We start from the raw sequence: 18,940 nt of genomic DNA on the forward strand, positions 1-18,940 counted from the left end.
TTTGATTTTTCCTTCCTACATGAATTACTTTGCACTTGTCTTTATTGAATTTCATCTTGTTCAATTCAGACCAATTCCCCAATTTGTCACGGTTGTTTTGAATTCTAATCCTTTCCTCCAAAGTGCTTTCAACCCCTCCCAGGTTAATGTCATCTACAAATTTTATAAGCACACTCTTCACTCCATTATCCCAGTCAGTAATGAAAATACTGAATAATACCAGACCCAGGACTGACCCATCTCCAGTCCTGTGAGACCTCATCTGCCCTTCAATAGTTCTCGAAGATAACTGCTAGTGGTTCCAAGATTACTTCCTCTAGTTCCTTACCACCACCTTCCAGCTAAGAAGGGCTGGAGGCATCTACCTTGAAAAGAACACAAGGTGCTCAGTCCTCTGAGGGACAGAGAATGTGGCCTCCACGACTCTCCTGTCTACTGCAGACTGAGGAGCAAAGGACTGAAGCAGCGTTTCAAAATCCTATCATAACATTAAAAAAAGTACTTTTGTGCAAATAGTTAATCAGGACTTTTTTTTTAAGCAATTCAAAGTCATGACATGGAAGCCATGATAAAAACCCCACACACAAAGCCACCAACCATGCTATGAAAGAATGGGCACAATCAAGTTAGTCTCTGACTCTGATAACCTACCAATTAACACGTTTCAGCATTATTTCTGGAAACACAAATTGGTGATTTAATCCTGAGATGTACCCTTGGAAACAAAACTGTAAGCAGTTACCCCTGGATATTTCAGACAATTCCAAGTTTTCCTTTTTATATTCAAATATAACTAATTACTTGGCCTTTTGGGATGATGGACGGCTTGGGTGAGGTACGTGCTCAGCGTCTCAGTTTAGGCTGATTGTACCAGTCTAGCGGTATGTGGGTTGCCAACAGCTGCTCTAAATCTGCTAGGTGCGAACAAGCACTGGTGAAGTTCAGTCTATTTGAACAGCTGCATATGCAAATGTAATTAACTAGGTGTCTATTAGAGAGACAAGGTGGATGAAGTACTATCTTTTATTGCACCGATTTCGGTCTATTGCCTCACCCTCACCCACCCTTTACTCTCATAGGCATACTGTGCTCCACCCTCCCTCCCCAGAAAAATCTGACCACTTGTTGCTCACTAAATGGGCCTAACTTTTATGAGCTCTTATAGAGTGTGTGATTTATACCTTTATAGATGAGTCCCAGAGACTCCATTCTCCAGACCCCCATCATTGTTTTATGCCTTTAAAATATGGGGCTTTGCTATTAAAGATTAGGTCATCCTGTGAATTATTTAGGTTTTCAGCTGAAGTATTTCCATTAGGGCTGTCAAGTGATTAAAAAAATTAATTGTGATTAACAGCATGATTAATCACGATTAATTTTTTTAATCACACGATTAAACAATAGAATACTATTTGTATAAATATTTGTGGATGTTTTCCACATTTTCAAATATATTGATTTCAGTTACAACAGAATACAAAGTGTACAGTGCTCACTTTATATTTATTTTTTATTATAAATATTTGCACTGTAAAATATAAGAAATAGTATTTTTCAATTCATTTAATACAAGTACTGTAGTGCAATCTCTATCATGCAAGTTGAACGTACAAATGTAGAATTATGTACAAAAAATAACTGCATTCAAAAATAAAAAACGAAGTCCACTCAGTCCTACTTCTTGGTCAGCCAATCGCTCAAACAAGTTTGTTTACATTTGCAGGAGATAATGCTGCCCGCTTCTTGTTACAATATCTCCTGAAAGTGAGAACAGACGTTCACATGGCACTGTTGTAGCCAGTGTTCCAAGATATTTATGTGCCAGATGCGCTAAAGATTCATATGTCCCTTCATGCTCTGGCCACCATTCCCAGAGGACATGCTTCCATGCACGTTTAGTATATCTGGCACATAAATACCTTGCAATGCTGGCTACAGAAGTGCCATGCGAACGTCTGTTCTCACTTTCAGGTGACAAGTGGGCAGCATTATCTCCCGTAAATGTAAACAAACTTGTTTCTTAGTGATTGGCTGAACAAGAAGTAGGATTGAGTGGACTCGTAGGCTCTGAAGTTTTACATTGTTTTGTTTTTGAGTGCAGTTACGTAACAAAAAAATTCTATATTTGTAAGTTGTGCTTTCACGATAAAGAGATTGCACTACAGTACTTGTATGAGGTGAACTGAAAAATACTATTTCTTTTATCATTTTTACAGTGCAAATATTGGTAATAAAATAATATAACGTGAGCACTTTATTCTGTGTTGTAATTGAAATCAATATATTTGAAAACGTAGAAAAAACATCCAAAAGGGTTAATAAATTTCAATTGGTATTCTATTGTTTAACAGTGTGATTAAAACAGTGATTAATCGCAATTAATTTTTTTGAGTTAATCGCGTGAGTTAACTGCGATTAGTCGACAGCTCTAATCTCCATATTTGAATTTCCAACCAAAAAAAAGGAAATTTTACCCAGGAAGAAAACCCATTTTCCAACCAGCTCTATTCATAACTAACTGTTCTACAAACTGTATCTAGTAACTCATTCACACTGCTCCTGTCACTGCCCAGGATAGTGCATTGCATGCATTACGCTGTATTTTTTATTTATATACTGATGTATGTTAAACATTTTGTTTCTGCATAGTTCTCTCCATTCCAATTAATTATTCTGATTGTGATCCAGTGTACCTGTTTCTCCATCAGATACTTTTAAATCAGATGACCTGAACGAATTTCATACATTACTCCAAATTTAGTCTCATCAGTCACTGATGCTGCACTAGAATATTGTCCTCTGACTTGAATTCAATGAGTTTATTTATAAACCCAGAACTCTTTGCTTCAGCTACTTCCTAGGTTTGTGCCAAAGGTTTGAGAGCCATCCACTCGTGTCCCTAGATCCTACTACAGATTTACAGTTTTGCAGTTTTGCAGCTGCTAATGTATAGATTTGAAAATGTATAGTAGAAAATGTAATGGGAATAGAGGTTGTTCGTAACTCAAATATTCATAATTCTGAATTATGGTGGTTCTTTCAAAAGTTGATAACTGAACACTGACTTACTACAGCTTTGAAACGTCACTATGCCGAAGAAAAATGCTGCTTTCCCTTTCATTTTTTCTAAAGCAGTTAATGTCTAACACAGTACTGTACTGTATTTGCTTCCCCCCCCCCCCCACCTCAGCTGCTGCCTGATTGTGTACTTCCAGTTCCAAATGAGGTGTGTAGTTGACTTCATAACTCTGGTGTTCGTAACTCTGAGGTTCTACTGTATTGGGTTTTGAAATCTGTGCCTTGCCTCATTACCTTACATTTTTCTGCCCTGAACAGCACAATCCACCCCATCCCATTTGTTTTTGTTTATTTTTTTAGTTATCCAAAAGATTCGAGAAGAAAATGTTGTTCTCCTTTTCTCCCCAGTATATGGTCTCCATTTGACAGCATTTTTCCTGTCATCTGTTTCACATTCCACTTGTACAGCAAGTAGCCAATAAGTTTCTCCTCATGCATGCATGGGTCTTTTCTTCTTTCCTACTGCTGTGAAAGCATTTCAAGTGTGGTGGTAAAACCACAGAAATTGGCAGGGAGGACAACCAGAGAGGTGTGGTACCTGGAAATACTTTTAACCCAGACTTTAAACTTAATTAATTCTAAACCCCTTTCCTTAGTTTTTCTTCTGGTGTGACCCCCTGAGTGATCCCCTTCATTATTTCTTCTTCCACCCCTTGGAACACGTGTTTCTGACTCTTGAATCAGTTCTCTCTCCTCCTTTGTGAATGTTGCAACAAATCATTCATGTCAATTTGCTACAAGAGGTACCTTTCCTGTCGCTGCTCCTGTACCTCCAGCTCCCCATTCCGCACTGCACTTTTAGATGAACCTGCTGCTGTCATTTTAGACTGTAAGCTCCTTCGGGCAGGGACTGCCTTTTTATCATGTGTGCGTAAAGTGGGGCCTCTAGACACTACTGAAATATAAATGAATAGCGTCCGAACATCCTAACAGTGCACCCTACAGAAACAGATGCTTACCTGCCTGCCTTTACCATAGTATCTGAGTACCTCATAATCTTTAATGTATGCGTCCTCACACACCTCTGTGAGGTAGGGCAGTGCTATTGTCTGCATTCAAAGATAGGGAACTGAGGTATCGTGAGGCTTGGGGACAAGGTCATACAGGCAGTTGGTGGCCGAGCAGGGAATTGAACTCAGGTCTCCCAAGTCCTAGGCTAGTGGACCATCCTTCCTCTCTATTGTGAGCTGTACAGTTTGTGAGCATTGCTACAGAAAGCTGTGGAAAACCTGTGCGTGGATGCTTTACTGTTCGGTTACGGTCTATTCAGGGCCGGCTCTAACTTTTTTGCTGCCCCAAGCAGCAAAAAAAAGCGCCGCCGCCCTCCCCTCCTCCCCCGCCGAGCGCCGCGCTGCCGGAAACCCCCCCCCCCCGAGTGCTGCGCCCCGGACCGCCGAGCGCTGCGCCGCCGGACCCCCCCCCCCCGAGTGCCACGCCCCGCGCCGCCGAGCGCCGCCGGAACCCCCCCGCCGAGCGCCGCCGGAGCCCGCCCCCCCGCCGAGCGCCGCGCCGCCAGAGCGCCCCCCCCCCCGCGGAATGCCGCGCCGCGCCGCCCCCCGCCACCCCAAGATTGGCCGCCCCTTACCAGGCGCCGCCCCAAGCATGTGCTTGGTTGGTGCCTGGTGCCTGGAGCCGGCCCTGAGTCTATTTTCATATAAAGTAACATAAAACAGATTAGAGAAGGAATGCATTACTGAGGTGCAGACGATGTTTCCAATACAAGAAGGAAAGAAGGAAACCATGTACTGTATAGAGACAATGTACAGCAAAAGACAAGAAAGCTAAAACTTGAACCGAACCTCCATTCGTGTTGCAGCTTACTTGCCTTTTGTTATATTTTGTACATCAGAGGAACAAACCCGAGTAACTGCCATAGGTAATTGATTGTGCGTGTGCCCATGTGTGTAAAAATGGCATAAACTAGGTTCTTCTAATCCATCCCTGTATCAAATACAATGCTGCAGTCTTTTAGCTACATTGCAGGGGAAGTTCAGATTCCTTGATTATGAGAAATGATTAACATGGCATTGCTATATGGAATACACTGATTTTAACGTTAGTGCTAAGCAGCAGGAAAGTGGAGGCTTCGATTTCCCTGTCCCACACCATCCTGTTGAGGGAGCAGTGCTGCTGATCCAATTTGCACTTTGTACACAATACACTTCTTTTGTTTGTAGCATTCTGTCTCAGTCGTTCACACGAAACACCTTTCCGGACAGCATTTCTTAAAAATGGAAGAAACTCAAGAGGAAAAACACACACACAGAAAGTACAACTCGCCAGGCCAAGAAAACTAATCACTTTCAAGCACGGACAGGTGACTCAGAACCAATGCAGCTTTCTGGAAGAATATTGGTGTAACCTTTCAGAGAAACAGAGTGCAGGAAAGGTTGATTTAATGTCACACTAGACCAAGTTCTCCACTGCTCTAAAAATAAATAAATAAATTGATGGAGACTTGCTCATCTAAACACACAATGTACGTCAGAGGAACAAACCCGAGTAACTGTCATCCATAATTTATAAAGCAAATTAAGTTCATGGCAAAAATAACTATTACTGAGAACAGAGGGATCGTAGAGTCTGGCAGGAAAAGGCCAGAGTCTGCGTGAATCATTACTTTCTAGAGGAAACCTTATATAATCCAGGCTACTCTATTTTAAAATAGTTGAAACCTCCCGAAAACTAAAAACAAACTAGCAAGTTTGGCAAAAACGCTGCATTAAAATTCAATTTAATTGGTGATTGGTTAAGATAAAAAGGAAGCCTGTTCCCAACTTACTCTACAATAGCTAGAGTCATAGTTTCAACTTCTTCAGAAACCTTAATCAAAAGATAAGTGAAATGAACACTAGATACACATCTAACTGGGTCCATCAACGAATGAGTTCCCAGAGAAAGGCTATTAGATTGCAACGCCACCTTGTGGAATAGGAGAAAATCTAAAAGTGAAACAAACCCTGACCGACCACCACTTCTCTGATTAGATCTAATTTTACAGTGGTAGAAAGATTGCCAAGGGCACAACTAGTATGTAAATTCATTCATGGTTGCTTCTTATTTCCTTGGAAGTTCAGAGTAGTCCTGAGTAACAATGCCGAAGACAGGCTCCTCCCCAGACCACTGTTAAGAATGAGACAATATAACCATGATGTCAGAAATATAAAACTTGCTCCTCTCTTTGCACTCTCTTTCACTGCGAAGAAGCCATCCCATTCCTTGCTGCCTCCTTAAGAAATATGCCTTTTCTTCTTAATCCTACTCCAAGAGCCTGCTATAGGAGACCACCCAAGGAGTGTCCTCTGAATGAGAAATGGTATAGGATCACATGGACTCCAATCCCCTCCCATCTTTTGTTTAGAAGACTTCATCCCATTAGGGCACTTGTCTATGACCTTGGTCAGGACTAGAGTCTAACCTTGAGTTCTACCGAAAAAAGAACCAAAAAAAAAAAAAAAAAAAACAGAACAGAAAAACCAAACCATTATTCTGCTTTGTTATTCAGTGGATCCATTTTAGATTTTTAGATCAATGCAAATATTCTTTTTTTTTTTTTTTTTTCTTCCAAATTCAGTGTTTAACTTTATCTATACATGTGAAACTGAACAGCAGACCTCTATGCTAGCATTCATAAGACCTTATTATTTGGTGCCTGTATTTTTACATCAGGGTCTTTGATACAAAATTAACCTGTTCCATTAGTGTTCTCAAACCTCCAGTTGGAGATTTTTTTGAAGCATCTCAACTTGAATTTTACCCTTAATATTTTTAAAGCCATATTTTAGGGTTTTTTCTTAGAGCCAAAATTTCCCAAAATTGGTATGATAAATTGTGTATGTACTTTATTGTGCCTACAAAATCAAATGTATAAAGATCATGATTTGCAACTGCTTTTGAGTTCTGAATACAAAGAAACAGTGATGCAATTTAGCACATTCTCCTTTGAAAACCTGACCACAAAATTTTATGGAATAATTCCATTATAAAAGCAAATATTTTGCACTAAGCCATTCCTGTGCTGTCCAACTTGCTAAGCATCAATAGTATATTTCTTATGTTGCTTTTTACTTACTTGATCAATGGTTTATGTGAACATTATGGTAAAAGCTGAATGACAATGCAACTGCTAAGACTTCCTTAATGGAAGTGGAAAGTGTCATCAGCTATACTCCATTGGCATACACTTATATGGAAATGAAACAGAGCCAAGCAGCATACAAACATCATCTGCTTGTGGAAGATAGAGGATTGTCAACAACAATTTCAGTAGAAACAGCACCCTGACCAAGGGCTCAATCATGAGCCCACTGAAATCAATGGAAGATTTGTCATTGACTTCAATATGGGGGTCACTAGGCCTCCAAGGGGATGCACAATAGGCCATAATTTGTTGGAATCTAGGCTGGGATTTTCATAAGCACTCAACAGTGGCCTAATTCTGCCCCCACTGAAGTCAAAGGGAGTTTTACCACTGACCTCACTAGGATTATATTCAGACCAACGTGGAGCGTTTTTGAGAATTCCATTTGAGGTGTTTATAAAACCCCAAATTCAAGGCAAATAAAATAAAAACCCTAATACTTCTATCTCAATTGTACATGACCAATGAGACAGTAAAAAGAAAGTAGCAGCTCTTTGCAACAGCCCCCATCAACAGATCTCTTCATTTAAAACCAGTTCTCTCTCAATGCATAGACAAGACTAGCGCATAAATCCCACCACTTGATTGGAGACAAAGTCCATTAAGGAACCTGAAATTCTGTTCACAGAAATAGGACAGCTACAGAAACATTGAGATTGTGTGTGAACTTCATTTAAAGTTCTGATTGCATCAGGGATTCTCTGGTTTATTACTACATTGGTTGCTAACATTCTTCGACAATATGGATATTGCTGATGCCATGTCAAACACACTAATACATTATATTATGCTCTTACATTATTCCTCAGCTGAAGTCAGAATCCTCTGCAAGGACAGTTGTCAGAAAAAGACATCATGATTTCAAATGAGGAACACCACACAGGAACAGATAGGAGTTGGAATAACAAAGATACTGTTTTCATGCAAAGATCACAATTATTTTTTGGTAAATCCAAAGTAACGCTACTGAAAACCAATGGGTTAGTCTGCATTTAAACCAATGTCACTGAGATCAGAATTGGGCCTCATACTGCTAAAACTGATTTGAAAAGTTACCTGTGAGGTGCCAGTTCTTTAGAAAAGCTAATGTTCATTTGCGAGCTTTTTCTGACTTTAGAGAGACACGGTGGGTGAAGTAAGAGCTCTTCTTCGGCTCTGGGGAAAGTACTCAGATGGTCACAGCTAAACACAAGGTTGAACAGATTGTTTAGTATGAGTACTTTTCCCAAACCCATAGAAGAGCACTGTGAAGCTTGAAAGCGTGTCTCTCTCACCAACAGAAGTTGGTCCAATAAAAGATATTACCTCACCCACCTTATCTCTCTAATATCTTGGCACCGACACGGCTACAACAACACTGAAAACATTTTCTGACTTTAAAATTTCTTGGTGCTGGGCATGATTGGCGGTGGGGGAGAATGAGTGAGAAATGCTAACAGTAACATGTTAGAACTACAGTAGAACCTCAGAGTTCCAAACACCAGAGTTACAAACTGACCGGTCAACCACACACCTCATTTGGCACCAGAAGTACACAATCAGGCAACAGCAGAGACCCCAAAAACCAAACAAACCCCTCCCCTCCCAATACACTATAGTACTGTGTTAAACGTAAACTACTAAAAAAATAAAGGAAGAGTTTAAAAAAGGATTTGCAAGGTAAGGAAACTTTCTTAATTTAAATAAAACAATCACAGAAAGTTAAAAGGCAGCATTTTTCTTCTGCATAGTAAAGTTTCAAAGCTATATTAAGTCAATGTTCAGTTGTAAACTTCTGAAAGAACCACCATAACGTTTTGTTCCAAGTTACAAACATTTCAGAGTTTCTAACAACCTCCATACCCGAGGTGTTTATAACGCTGAGGTTCTACTGTATGTACTGCCCAGTATAGTTATTACAAGATAACCTAATGATCAGACAGTCAAAGAGTAACTAGCTAGCTGAGGCCAGTATATTGTTTATGTATGCACAAATTATTATGCAAACGCAGGAAGACCCACTGGGGTAGATTCAAAAGGGCAATATTGCAGCAGGCAGACCTCTCCACCCACAGAATTTCTTTTCCAATGCCAACAGGTAAGAGGGTAGTCTGTGGATCCTCCTAATTTTCCAGTTTTACAGCCTCTTGCTCTCAAAACCTGTATCACAGTTGCTACCTTAATTGTTGGGGAGGGATTAATTATCTTGCAACATTGTCTGGATACTACATTTATATTAAGAAACTTTCAGAAAGGGGGAAAATATATCTAAGAGCTGAGAAATTATTAGACAGACATACTAGATATTGTTTGATAGCATTCCATAAGCAGTCATTTTCACTACTTCCCCTGAATTGTCATTTAATTTGGCAGTTTCCCATGGTTATATAGAACAGTGATTTTCAAGCTTTTTTCATTTGCGGACCACTAACAAATTTTGAATGGAGGTGTAAATCCATTTGGAAATCTTAGACATAGTCTGCAGACCCCAGGTTGAAAACCACTGGTATAGAAAATAAATGTAAAACCACAGAAATTGGCAGGAAGGAGCAAATATATCAGATACTACTTTAAGTTTAATTTTGTTTAGACTGCCTAGATTTTGAGTTTCAACATACAAAAAAATGACAAAATAAAAATGTCAGTCATATCTATGATTCTTTCCACAGCTGGTAATTGTTGGGTTAGGTGGACAAGTACTCCTCCGACAAACTAATCTGTAGTTGGCATTCTGAGCTTCACTTAAACAGATTAAAAACAAGCAGATTAATTGAATTCACACATTCATACATTTAAGGCCAGAAGAGACCATTATGATCATCTAGTTTAACAACTTTCATAACACAGGCCATACAAATTCATCAAGTGATTTCTGTATCAAACCCATAACTTCTGACTGAGCTAGAGCATATCATCTCATAGGAAAAAAACATCCAATGAAACTCATCACGTCCTTAGGTAAATTGTTCCAATGGTAATTACGCTCTATTAAAAATTATGCCTTAATCTGATCTAAATTTGTACAGCCAGTGGATCTTTGCCTGCTAGATTAAAGAACCCTCTATCAACAACAACAAAATCTTTTCTTCATATAGGCACTTATTGACTGTGATCAAGTGTCCTCCTAGCCTTCTCACTGTTAAGCCACATAAACTGATCTCTTTTAGTGTCTCACTATAAGGTAGGTTTTCTAGAGCTCAAAATCATTCTCATACTTCTTTTCTGAACTCTTTCTGGGTTGTCAACACCCTTTTGGAAGTTGTGGACATCACAAACGAACACAGTAATCCAGTAATGGTCTCAACAATGCCATACACAATGGTAGTATCACCACTTCTATTTGACATTCATCCAAGGATCACATTTGTTCTCAGCCATTGCATGACATTGCAAGCTCATGTTCAGTTCATTTTCTGCCACAACCTCCACGTGCTTTTCTCAGTTACAGCTTTCCAAAATACAGTTCCCCATCCTATCAATATGATGTAGATTCTTGGTTCCTAGACGTACAACCTTGCGTTTAGTGGTATTAAAATACATGTTGTTCAAGTGAGGCTCCCAGTTTACGATGTGATCCAGATCGTTGTGTAGAACTGACCTGTCATTAGTTACCACTCCACCAATTTGGGTGTAAACTGAAAACTTCACCAGCAATGGCACCAGATCAACATATAATCCCTGTGGGACCCCATTAGAAATGTCCCCTCCCAGCACTGAATGATGATTTGCCATTTACAGTTACTTTTTGAGATCAATCAGTTATCCATTTTTAATCCATTTAATGTGTACTGCATTGATTTTGTATAGTGCTATATTTATAATCAGAAAATTGTGGTAATTAGTCAAATACTTTAAGGGAGCCTAATTATATTAAATAACACATTTGAAATCTCATCAATTAACAATATCAAGAGGGGAACCATAGCACATACAACCTTCTTGGCACCAGGGATAAAATTGTTCCTGTGAATTTAACATGAGTATAGAAGGAACACAAGCCATTTCCTACCACAGGAAGTTGACTTTTTGTCCACCATCTTCACATGCCGGGTTTGACTGCGCAGTTTGTCATCCGTATTTGCTACCAAATTGGTGAGGTCATCGATGATCTCTGGGGAAAAGGAGCAGCAAAACACAACAATTAATATCTGACGCTCTCTGCATCACTTCCGAACAAACTAAATGTATACCCCCCAAATAAAAAAAAAAAAAAAACAGCAAGAGGACCAAAAACATGGCCCCATCGTTAAACAGCAGACTAAAGTTGGTGGTTTGGGTAAAAAGGCATCATTTAGAAACCGGGAGTCAAATCCTACTGAGGAAAGTAGAAAGGAACATAAACCCTGGCAAGACAAGTGTACAAATATAATTAGGCAGGCCAAAATAGAATTTGAAGAGCAACTAGCAAAAGACACAAACTAAACAGCAAAAATATTTTCAAGTATATCAGAAGCAGGAAGCCTGCCAAACACTTAGTGGGACCACTGGACAATCAGGGTCCTAAAGGAGCACTCAAGGAAGACAAGCTGTTGCAGAAAGGCCAAATGCATACTTTACAGAGTCCTCACAGCAGAGGATGTGAGGGAGATTCCCACAACTGAGCCATTCTTTTTTGGGTGACAAATTTGAGGAACTATCCCTGATTGAGGTGTCCATGGAGGAGTTATTGGAACTAGTTGATAAATTAAACAGTGATAAGTCACCAAGACCAAATGGGAATCACCCAAGAGTTCTGAAGGAACTCAGATATGAAATTGCAGAACTACTAACTGTGGTATGTAATCTGTTGCTTAAAGCAGTCTCTGTACCAGATGACTCGAGGATAGCTAATGTGACTCCAATTTTTAAAAAGGCTCCAGAGGTGTTCTGGCATTACAGGCCGGTAAGCATAATTTCAGTACGAGGCAAATTGGTTGAAACTAAAAAGAACAGAATCATCATACATATAGATGACCATGATACGTTGGGGAAGAGTCAACACAGCTTTTGCGATGTAAATCATGCCTGACCAATCTATTAGAATTCTTTGAGAGTGTCAAAACAGCACGTTGACAAGGGTGATCCATGTAATACAGTGTACTTGAACTTTCAGAAAGCTTTAACAAAGTCCCACACCAAAGGCTCTTAAGCAAAGTAAGCAGTCATGGGATAAGAGGGAAGGTCCTCTCATGGATCAGTAACTGGTTAAAAGAGAAGAAACAAAAAGAGTAGGAATAAACAGTCCATTTTCACAGTGGAAAGAGGTAAATAATGGGGTCCCCATGGGGTCTGTATTGGGACCTGTGCTGTTCAACATATTCATAAATGATCTAGAAAAGGGGATAAACAGTGAGGTAGCAATGTTTGCAAACAATACTAAATTACACAAGATAGATAAGTCCAAAGCTCTCTGTGAAGAGTTACAAAGGAATCTCAGAAAACTGGGTGACTGGGCAACAGAATAGCAGATGAAATTCAATGTTGACATGTGCAAAGTAATGCTCATTGGAAAACATAATCCCAACTATATACACAAAATGCTGGGGTCTAAATTAGCTGTTACCACTCAAAAAAAATCTCAGAGTCATCGTGGAGAGTTCTCTGAAAACATCTGCTCAATGTACAGCAGCAGTCAAAAAGCAAAGAGAATGTTAAGAACCATTAGGAAAAGGATAGATAATAAAACAGAAAATATCAGAATATAAACTATATACACCCAAGGTATGCCCTCACCTTGAATACTGCGTGCCATTCTGGTTGTCCCACCTCGAAAAAGATATATTAGGGTTACCATACGTCCGGATTTTCCCGGACATGTCCGGCTTTTTGGGCCTCAAATCCCCGTCCGGGGGGAAATCCCAAAAAGCCGAACATGTCCGGGAAAATAGGGAGGGGCCGGCGCCGCTGGGTGCTGGGCCGGGGGCGCGGGGCTGGGCGGTGCGGGGCCAGGGAGGGGCCGGCGCCGCTGGGTGCTGGGCCGGGGGCCGGGCCCGGCGGTGCGGGGACGGGCCGGGCCCGGGGGTGCGGGGCCGGGGGTGCTGGGCCGGGGCCCGGCACCCCAGGAGCCGAGCCAGGCTGGAGACGCTGGGGCCGGGGCCGGCCGCCGGAGGGAGCCGCTCGGTTGGGGGGCCCAGACTGGGCCGCGCCTCCTCCCCCCACCCCCCCAGCTTACCTGCTGCCTGCTTCAGGCTTCCCGCGAATCAAGTGTTCGCGGGAAGCAGGGGAGGGGGCGGAGTTGGGGCGGGGACTTTGGGGAAGGGGTGGAGTTGGGGCGTGGGCGCGGGGCCGGGGGCCCGTGGAGTGTCCTCTTTTTGGACACTCAAAATATGGTAACCCTAATATATTAGAATTGAAAAGGTAGAGAGAAGGGCAACAAAAATGATTAGGGGATGGAACAGCCTCCACATGAGGAGAGATTAAAAAGATTAAAAAGATTGACTGTACAGATTAGAAAAGAGACAACTGAGAGGGATATGATAGAGGTCTATAAAATCACAAATGGTGTGGAGAAAGTGAATAAGGAAGTGTTATTTATCCCTTCACATAGCACAAGAACCAAGGGTCACGCAATGAAATTAAATAGCCAGCAGGTTTAAAACAACCATAAGTAAGTATTTCTTCACACAATGCAGAGTCAACCTATGGAAGTCGTTGCCAGGGGATGTTGTGAAGGCCAAAAGTATAAATGGTTCAAAAAAGAATTAGATAATTTCATGGAGGATAGGTTCATCAATGGCTACTAGCCAAGACTGTCAGGGATGCAATTTCATGCTCTGTGTGTCCCTAAACCTCTGACTGCCAGAAGCTGGGACTGGACAACAGGGGATGGATCACTCGAGAATTGCCCTGTTCTATTTAATTTCCTCTGAAGCATCTGGCTCTGACCAGTCAGAAGACAGGCCATTAGACTACATGGACCACTGGTCTGACCCAGCATGGCTGTTCCTATATATTCTTATATAAGAGGCTCACAATTGCAGTTTTTGTAAATGTTTCTGCAAGCACTACTTCCATTGCAGTGATTGCAGCAGGACAAAATGGAAGTTTCACATTGTTTCAATACACTGCAATGTACAAATGGCAATTCTACTTATAGCCAAGCTGTTTGGTGGCGGAAGAAACAAAACAAAAACAACACGCTGATTAACTAGAAGACGACTCTCCTGTATATACTTAACAGAGGGACAACGAAATTCCAAGCCAAGCCTTGCCCAGTCCCATGCACTCACTAGATGTATCCTTGCTCTAAAAACCGAACGAGGTAAAAAGCCTGGGTTGAGATTTCCAGAAGAGGGTGCTGAAACTTACACACACCCAATTTTGAAGATCTAGGCATACGGTACAAAGCTATCCTCATGGACCTTAAAGAAGACCACTTCACCATTTAAAATTTCCTCAGAATTCATCCTGCCAACTAAAAATCAAATTCAGATCATTTTCTTAATGGTCGGCACCTCTAGATTTTGTTTAGAAATGAACACGCATTACTTATTTCTGGAGTGTGAATCCTCTACATTTCAACTGATTTCCACCATGCAGTTAGGAATGAGTTTCATGTGACAAATGAATGAAATCAAGTAGCACAAATTAGCAGAGGGACAGCAGCCAGAAACTGCATAAGGTTTCAGCACATCTTCCTCTGGTTACACTTCTTGCACTTTCCCTGCTATTGATCAAGGTCTTAATAAATTCAATTCAGTATCTTTTCATAAAAGTTCTGGGCTCACTGGAGTGCCAACTGGCAGGTGGTGACTTATGAAGTCATTTGTGCACAAAAGGATCCTAGTATTGTATTTCTCAGTTTCAGCGCTAATGAAACTTCAAGACTTAATTGACTTAGCAAAAAAAAAAAAAGCCAAAAGTAAGAAGAGCACATAATTGAATTATGTTACATTTGTGATACTGAAATATGTTAATATCTTGCTAATTTTTTAATGCATATAATATCCTGTTTACACACTGGCTGAGGGGTAGACAGCACAATTACCAAATGCAGTGTGAGACCTTTATTGCTTTGACTGTATTATGGCAAGCTATTTTAAACCAGAGATTTCCCAAGTTCCTCTCTGCTCCGTACACAAGTGGTTACACACTAATAACCCAAGACTTCTAATGAACTTGAAAAAGAGTTTTTGGGTGTGCAAGGAATGCAGAATTAAGCACAGTTGACACTGTTAATGTCATTACTTGTTCTTATGACTTCTAGAAAACACTATTTTATATGTCTAGAACCAGACATAGCTCTCCACTGATGTATGAAAGAATAAAACTTGGGCAACAAATTATTCTCTAGCTTTTGCTGCAAGAAAATAAACTTTCTTTACGCATATTTCCACTATATCTATTTTTTTCCTTTTTTCCTCCATCCCAAGGAGCAATTGTGGATGGAAACACAGAAATTAAATCTGTGCCTGACCATGTCAGTGGATTACATGAGAAAAAAAAAAATCAGGATTTTAGTTCACTTTATGATTTTCTCCTTCGTATGTAGCTGACAGAGTAGCTATGAAGTCACAGGGAGAGATTTCCATAAGCACAAGTGGCAGTGAGATGCTTAGCTCTCATGGGAAGTCAATAGGAGTTAAGGATCTTTCTGCCTTTTTTACGTAGAAAGCTTCCCCCACAGTCCTTTTTAGGGCAAAAATGCACAGCATCAGGTCCAAGTCATCTCTAGGTGACGGAATTGGAAAGGATCCTGTACTACTTTTGAATCTTAAAATATTACATTTGTATTTCTTTCCCTCTATTAAACTGGTTAATGTTTATATTAACAGAGCTCTACGGCCAGGCATTAGCTACTTCTGCCTTTCTTCGCATCTCCCCTCATTCTCGGTTTGTTCTCCTCATCTAGACTGCCCATTACTCCAATGCCAAAGTAGCATTTTTATACAAACCAGCAGGAATATTGTATACTTATCTGGGGCAGAATTAAAGAACAACAGTAGAACTTCAGAGTTTACGAACACCTCAGGAATGGAGGTTGTTTGCAACTCTGAAGTGCTTGTAACTCTGAACAAAACATTATGGTTGTTCTTTCAAAAGTTTACAGCTGAACAGTGACTTAATACAGCTTTGAAACTTTACTATGCAGAAGAAGAATGCTGCTTTTAACCATCTTAATATAAATGAAACAAGCACAGAAACAGTTTCCTAACCATGTCAAATCTTTTCTTAAAAACTTTCCTTTTTTTTTTTTTAGTATTTACGTTTAACACAGCACTGTATTGCATTTGCTTTTTATTTATTTATTTATTTTGGTCTCTGCTGCTGCCTGATTGTGTACTTTCAGTTCCAAATGAGGTGTGTGGTTGACCGGTCAGTTCATAACTCTGAGGTTTCTACTGTATTTATATTTGGTATGAGTAAGGCCGCATGTCTGTCACGGAGGTCACAGAATTCACGGATTCCGTGACTTTCCATGACTTCTGCAGCAGCTGGTGCGTCTGGCTCCAGGGCTGCCCAAGCAGATCAGGCAACTCCTGGGCCAGCAGCACCAGCTGCTGTGGGGCAGTTTGGGTGTGGGAGGGGGCTCAGGGCTGGGGGTTGAGGTGCAGGGTGGCGCTTACCTTGGGGGGCTCCCCGGAACAAGCCAGCATGTCCCTGCAGCTCCTAGGCGGAGGGGCCAGGGGGTCCATGTGCTGTGCATGCTCTCAGGCGCTGTCCCCGGAGCTCACATTGGCTGCGGTTCCTGGCCAATGGGAGCTGCGGAGCTGGAGCTCGTGGTGGGGGCAGCACAGGGAGCCCCCTGGCCTTCCGTCCCCCTACGAGCTGCAGGGACACGCAGAGCCAGGTAGGGAACCTGCCAGCCCTGCCAACCCCCCACTCCCAGCACCAGCGGGGGTCCCGGGCTGCACACCACCACTCCCCTCCCCCCCCCGCACCAGCGGGGGTCCTGGGCCACCCCCGAGCACCTCCAGCGCCCCCACCCACACCCCCCAGCATCTGTGGAGACACAGCCCAAGTTTTAGTCAGGGGTATATAGTACAAGTCGTGGACAGGTTACAGGCCGTGAATTTTTGTTTACTGCCCATGACCTGTCCATGACTTTTACTAAAAATACCCATAACTAAAACGTAGCCTTAGCTATGAGTGACTTTTACACTAGTGAAGATCTTGCTGACTGTTCATCAAACTGTTTTCCCAACCACCACTTATTCAGACACAAGGTTTGAATCATGGGTTTAGCTCAGGATGTTAATTCCCTTTCCTTCTTTCCCCTCCTCAAGCCTAAAGGCTGCAATGACAGAACTTTTGGAAAGCTGTATCTGTTTTGTGTGATGGGGCACACAGGAAGCCAGCACAATGCTGCATGCATTGCAGAGGAGAGTTTTCTCATGTTTGCCTCTAAATTAAAAAAAAAAAAAAAAGCGTGCTGAAAGTTCCCTTCACAATTCAGCTTCCCATCGTTGTCAAGGACAGAACGATAAGCACGCTTGGGAAATAAGATACTTTCCTTTGCCAACACCGAGCAGATCCTCCTTGAAAAACATCTTGGCGAACAGGCTGCAGCTAAATGAGGAGAAACAAATGCAACCAGGAGTGTTTTTTGTCTAAAAGCTCAAGGTATTATGCTTGGATCCTTTCTAAATCCTTCTCGTCCCGCACTACCTGAATCAGGATATTAGCAATGACTCATGTCCCCATAAAAATATATATGAGAGAGAGAGAGACTTTTTTTTCCCAAAGAGCTGGACTGCATCTAGTTTGGGTGAAATGTTTTGAACACCCAAAGATTTCTGTCACCATTTGCTTTAATTATAAATGGAATCAGCTCAGCTGAGCCAATTTCATTTCAATTCCAATACAATACCACACAAGTGTCCTAATCTTCTAGCACGACATACATTTTTAAACAAGATAATGAGCTCCACGAAATTCCTGGCAGAACTTAATAACCATAAGTACTAAGGACTAAGTGAGGCCTCCCTTGTACAGGTGTGCTGCGGCAGAAGGGGGAAAAGACAGCAGAAAGAGCCCCCTCCCAAATCACTTGCTCAGGAGGCCAAACATAATCTGGCCCCAAAGGCTGTGATGCAAAGGGCAGCAGGGGAAACCAACACGCTTGGCAGACCTAGCCACCCCTGCTGAGGGCAATTCTGGGAACAGGAAGGAAGTCTGTGTCCCTACACGTACTCTGATAGCTGTGCTTCGAGAGTGTGGGTTATACCTCTTGAAGCAGGTGTAGCAAGCAGTGCCCCTCCCCCCGAGCCCCACAGCCTTTTAAAGGAATAAAACCTGTAAGCACCACTGCTTGGGCAATGCACCTCCTCCATCTCCACTGCAGTTCAGTTCAGGCTCCTAAGAGCGCGTGACCATCATGTATATTAAGAGAAATTGCTCAACAGAATAAAGTATGATTTGACTACAATGTATATTTACTTTAAAAGATAGATTTTCCAACTCTCTATTTTACTGCTAAAATATCTGTAAATTTCTAGGCAGCAGGAGCCAGCTGTAGGCAGGGGCGGCTCTATGTATTTTGCCACCCAAACACGGCAGTCAGGCGGCTTTCGGCGGTGCGCCGTACCCACCGCTGAATTGCCGCCGAAACCGCGGGACCGGCGGACCTCCCGCAGGCACGCCGCCAAAGGCAGCCTGACTGCCGCCCTCACGGAGACCGGTAGGCCGCCCCCGCGGCTTGCCGCCCCAGGCACGCGTTTGGTGCGCTGGTGCCTGGAGCCGCCCTTGGCTGTAGGAGAGAGACTGCTGCATTTCAGAGAAACCAAGATGAGCACTGACAGTCCACACACTTCATCTACTGGC

At 41.9% G+C, this 18,940-nt stretch overlaps 1 protein-coding gene across 2 annotated transcripts in view; it reads right to left on the reverse strand.

Annotated features, from left to right (window-relative positions):
- The window catches only part of STX8 (syntaxin 8), a 179,582-nt gene that overhangs the window by 51,514 nt on the left and 109,128 nt on the right, over nucleotides 1-18,940 (reverse strand). For both annotated transcript variants that reach the window (XM_065415726.1, XM_065415727.1), the window contains exon 7: nucleotides 11,208-11,309. In XM_065415726.1, the coding sequence (XP_065271798.1) occupies nucleotides 11,208-11,309 (102 nt within the window). The remainder of the gene's footprint in view (nucleotides 1-11,207; nucleotides 11,310-18,940) is intronic.

Source organism: Emys orbicularis, chromosome 13, assembly GCF_028017835.1.
Source record: "Emys orbicularis isolate rEmyOrb1 chromosome 13, rEmyOrb1.hap1, whole genome shotgun sequence".
NCBI lineage: Eukaryota > Metazoa > Chordata > Testudines > Emydidae > Emys > Emys orbicularis.